Genomic DNA, 4,246 nt, shown 5'->3' on the forward strand with positions numbered 1-4,246 from the left:
GTGTTGTCACTGTGCCCCTGCCTTGCTCTTTGCAGAGCAGAGGATCTTTCCATGGGGGCTGTGGTTGCCACTAGCTGTGAAAGGACTCCTAGGATTTTGGGTGCTATGGAGACTACTGTACAAGAAAGACTAGACAAGCCTGACTGGATGAGGGTAGCAAAGCAGAGGCTGGACAAAGTCAATACAAAGAATAGGGCTTAAAAATAGCTCAAGCTGTTGTTGGTTCAAGAACAAAAGGAGATAAATTGGCTGTGAGCTAAAACCCAGCCGCTGCCTTTAGTTCCCAGCCTGACAGGGCAGAGGGATGCCCCGGCCCTGGGGATAGCGCCAGGAGATGGCAGGAGGCTGTGACTGAGGAGGCCACTTTGATCTAGGCATGCTTTTTCTGTGCTGGTGGGTGATGGCTGACTCCTCTTTGCAGCCCTGATTACAAGGGCCATGAGGGAAGCCCCAACAGAACCTCCCAACGCTCAGGGAGGTTCCTTGGCTGGGGCTAGGAGAGCAACGTAGTAATGCCCCAGGCATCGATCCTGTTCCTCTATTCTTCCCTAAGGTATTTGCTTTTTGGCTCCTGTCACAGATGGGGGCAAGGCAAACCTCTAGCCTTACCTAGGGCTTATGTTTTTACAAGTGTTATCTCCCAGCCACTACTCGAGAGTGAGCAGCTCCATTAGGAAAACCAGACAGGGGGAGCAGCTCTTCAGCCTTGGTTTTGTGCTAACTGGAATCCTTATAAAACCCTCTGCACCCTTTCCCACCCATACTCCAAATAGTCCTAATGCTCTGGGGAAGGAGACTTTTCACAGAGGGACAGCGCAAGCGTGCTGGGAGGAACCATGGCCAGGCCCATGACCCAGACTGCAGTGCTCCTTCAACTCAGCACCTTAAGAAACAACGTTTATAGGCCGCTGATGGGAGAGAAGGCTTCATGTCTAATCCTAGAAAGAAGCTTGTGCAGCCTCATCTGACACTTGGAGGAACAGCTCCACTGAGACACCTAATTAACCAGTTGAGTATCACCTTGCAGGGTCAGGATGGGTTGAGCCAGAGTTTCATACGTTGTTTCGTAACGAACACAACATTAACTCTTGAAAAACACTAAACTGAAGGCTGAACCAATTCTTTATTTTGCAACTGTGGAGCTCCCCTGGCTTCCAGAGCCCAGCCGGTCGGTCTCTTGCTCCCACATCCACAGTGCGAACAAAAGAACTGCTCCAAACAAAAATGCATTCACAAAACCTGCTTGGGTAATACACTGCCCCCATGCCACCCCCCCACTATGCTGCATTCCCAGGCTCGCTACATTACCAGTATGCACCCTTCGGTCATGAAGAGCTGGCCGATGTGGTTTGCATACTTCATAAACTCAGGGCTGATCTTCATGCAGGTACCAAAGGCCATTAAGAGGAGCAGCACTGCCAAAATGCTGAGGTGTCTGAAGTCCCGCACACCCCAGAGTTCCGTCCCCCATTGTGGGCAGGCCACCAAGCAAGAGCTGTCCCTCCTGTCCTGCGCGCTTACAACAGAATGTGCTCGAGGACTCCTTGTCTTATTAACTGCTCGCATTTCCAGCGGGGTAAAAAGTGCTGCAGAGAAACAAAGACAAACTTTCCTTGAAACCCAGGCAGACTGGATGCATCGCTGCGCACGACCAGCTCTGTTTGTTGTGCTGTGTGCCTGCTGCGTCATCATACCAGATCAGGCAGAGCTGAACCGCAGCCCCGTGCCACACAGACAGCTCGCAGCATGTGCTAGGAGCTGTGCGTGCAGGCGCCGTGACAAGCAGGGGGATGTCACAGGAGTGAAAGGGAAGGAAGAGAATGGACCACGCTCTCGTTATGGGTACCTGGCTGTTCTTCTTCAACAGGACGGTGGTACCATCATCGATCTCAAATTCTCCATAGTCTCTTAAACACCGCACCTGCAAAGCGGAAACGCAGTGCTCAGATCATCAGGTGTCCCACAGAAAACGCCAGACATCGCTGCTGACTTGCCGCCCTAAGTATGGCCGCCTTCCTGCCCGCCTGCTGGAGCTTCAGTATGGAGCAGACCAGGAAATGCAGAACTGGACCCATCCCACGGTCTGTGGGCTCTACCTGACATTCTCTTCCTGCCTCTGCCTGGAGCAAGAAGCACCAGCGAGCAGCCCGGCCCAGCCCTCCACAGGGTTGGGGAAGAGCAGCAGCATTTTCAGGAGAACCTCCTCACGCGCACACCCCAGAAAATGCCAGCCTGTTAACAGTGAAACTGACTTAAGGAGCAGGTTAATCATCACTACCCGTGCGAAGAGAACATCAGAACAGCACTTCAGCTGCCCACTCTTGATTTCTCACATGCTCTTGCTTTGTCGTATCAACCCTGTAAAACACTATATAGCCTCATCTATCAGAGTCCATTTAAAACCACAACAAAGAATCATAGAATCACAGAATCGTCTAGGTTGAAAGAGACCCTTGGGGTCATCAAGTCCAACCATCTCCCCTACTCTACAAAGTTCTCCCCTATACCATATCCCCTAACATCACGTCTAAACAGCTCTTAAACACATCCAGGGATGGTGACTCAGCCACCTCCCTGGGCAGCCTATTCCAATGCCCGACCACTCTTTCTGTGAAAACTTCTTTCTTAATGTTCAGTCTAAAAATCAGTTAGTGATCCTTAACATGGCAACAAAATTTGTATTTGATCTGGGAGTTGGTTCAGTTTCATCAAAATGCTGCAAAAACTTCTTGCTGGGATTCAGACCGCTTACCCCACCCCAGCTTTTAGTTCCCTGCGGACTAGAAATGCCATCTTTCAATATGCTTTGAGCCCTCAGTAGAAGAGGAAGGAAAACGTCAGCAGGCAGAGCGTAAAGAATAAAAATGTAGAAGCTTGGGTGCTCTTGAAGGCTTTGCTTCATGACCTTCTGACCTGGGATGGGGGCAAAATTCTCAAAAAAAAAAAGATGGTGTGGCAAAACATTTGTTCACAGACAGCAACCACCGATCTTGCACTTACTTCAATGTACAGGCTTTTGGGAGGTTTTATGTCCTGCGTAAGGTCCAGCCCCTCCTCTCCTCCTACTGACCTCATGTAGGTAGCCAGCGACTTTTTGTACCGGTTGAACCATTCCACCTGCGGATGTGAACAGCGATCCCTCAGGCAAAGCTAAACAGCTTGATGCTGAACGACAGGTCCCCGAGGAACGAGATCTAGTTTATTTGTGCTCTTGGACCACTGTTCCCAAGTGTGTTCGTGCCAGCCAAAGGTGAACGCAAGCTCTTCCAAAGGGAAGAACTGGCCCAGAGGCAAAACCGTCTGGATTTGGGGTAGGACACGTGCTGCTAACATTAGCAGCTCTGTACGTTGGTCTAGAGATGCTCTCAAATGAGAGCAGCGTGTGAAGACCTTAGTTCTGCTGGCTGTAAGTCTGACCTAGTGAAGACCGGTCTTTAAAAGTGCCAAGCGTCACCCGCCCTCAGTACCCATTCGGGATTGTACCCACAGACGACGAATAAACAGATCGGTATTTACAGAAAGGCACATCAAGCGTCATGTTTATAGTGGGGGAAGAGAGTCTACCCGATTTCAACCCTGCTAAACAGACGATCTCTCAGGAGGAATAAGTGGAAAGAGGAGAAGAGTTTAGGATAAGACTGACTCACTTCCTCGGCTGACATGTGGAACTGGATGGTGTTTGGCAGGACGCTGCCGTATTCCCACCTTAGCGCTCGGATCCGCAGCAGCCGGTCATACCTGGGGGAAGAAATGAGGGACAAACCCCAGCATCTTTGTTGGCAGCATACCCGGGGTGACACCGATGCTCCTAGTCCTGCCCTCAAAGCAGGGAGCAAAACCTTGGGCCATTTCACCCACCTTCCTTTAAAAGATGTGATGTTTTTAAAAAAGATGCGATTTTTTGCCTATTCAGTAATTAAAACTTTTAAAGAGCGAGGAGGAAGCAAGTCCTTCTCTTGGCGGTACCAGCAACCAACCCAAGGAGAGACACCCGCAGCCGCCCTGCTACTGCACCTCCAGCGGGATCTCTGTCTTTTGGGAGGGGAGCTGCGCCCCCGACGACTCCCCCCCCCCCGCACTCACAGGTAGGCCAGGATGCAGCGCTGGTTTCGGAGCAGGCAGCAGTGCCGAAAGCGGATGAGGAAAATCAGATCTGTCCGTCCCGACTTCGCATCGGACCTGGAGAAGGAGCAGGAGGAGGGGGAGGGGGAAGAGGAGGAAGAGGAGAAAGAAGGAGGGAAGGGGG

At 51.2% G+C, this 4,246-nt stretch overlaps 1 protein-coding gene across 1 annotated transcript in view; it reads right to left on the bottom strand.

Moving 5' to 3' along the window:
• Positions 1–1,314: 1,314 nt before the first annotated feature.
• Positions 1,315–4,246, bottom strand: part of GINS1 (GINS complex subunit 1 (Psf1 homolog)) — a 3,996-nt gene continuing 1,064 nt past the window's right edge. Inside the window, exons 2-6 of the mRNA XM_009892522.1 lie at positions 4,084–4,179; positions 3,648–3,738; positions 3,001–3,117; positions 1,847–1,921; positions 1,315–1,586 (exon numbers count right to left, since the gene is read on the bottom strand). Of these exons, the coding sequence (XP_009890824.1) occupies positions 1,518–1,586; positions 1,847–1,921; positions 3,001–3,117; positions 3,648–3,738; positions 4,084–4,179 (448 nt within the window). The 3' untranslated portion in view covers positions 1,315–1,517. The remainder of the gene's footprint in view (positions 1,587–1,846; positions 1,922–3,000; positions 3,118–3,647; positions 3,739–4,083; positions 4,180–4,246) is intronic.

The sequence above is a fragment of the Charadrius vociferus genome, unplaced genomic scaffold (genome assembly GCF_000708025.1).
Source record: "Charadrius vociferus isolate BGI_N301 unplaced genomic scaffold, ASM70802v2 scaffold139, whole genome shotgun sequence".
In the NCBI taxonomy this organism is placed as follows: domain Eukaryota; kingdom Metazoa; phylum Chordata; class Aves; order Charadriiformes; family Charadriidae; genus Charadrius; species Charadrius vociferus.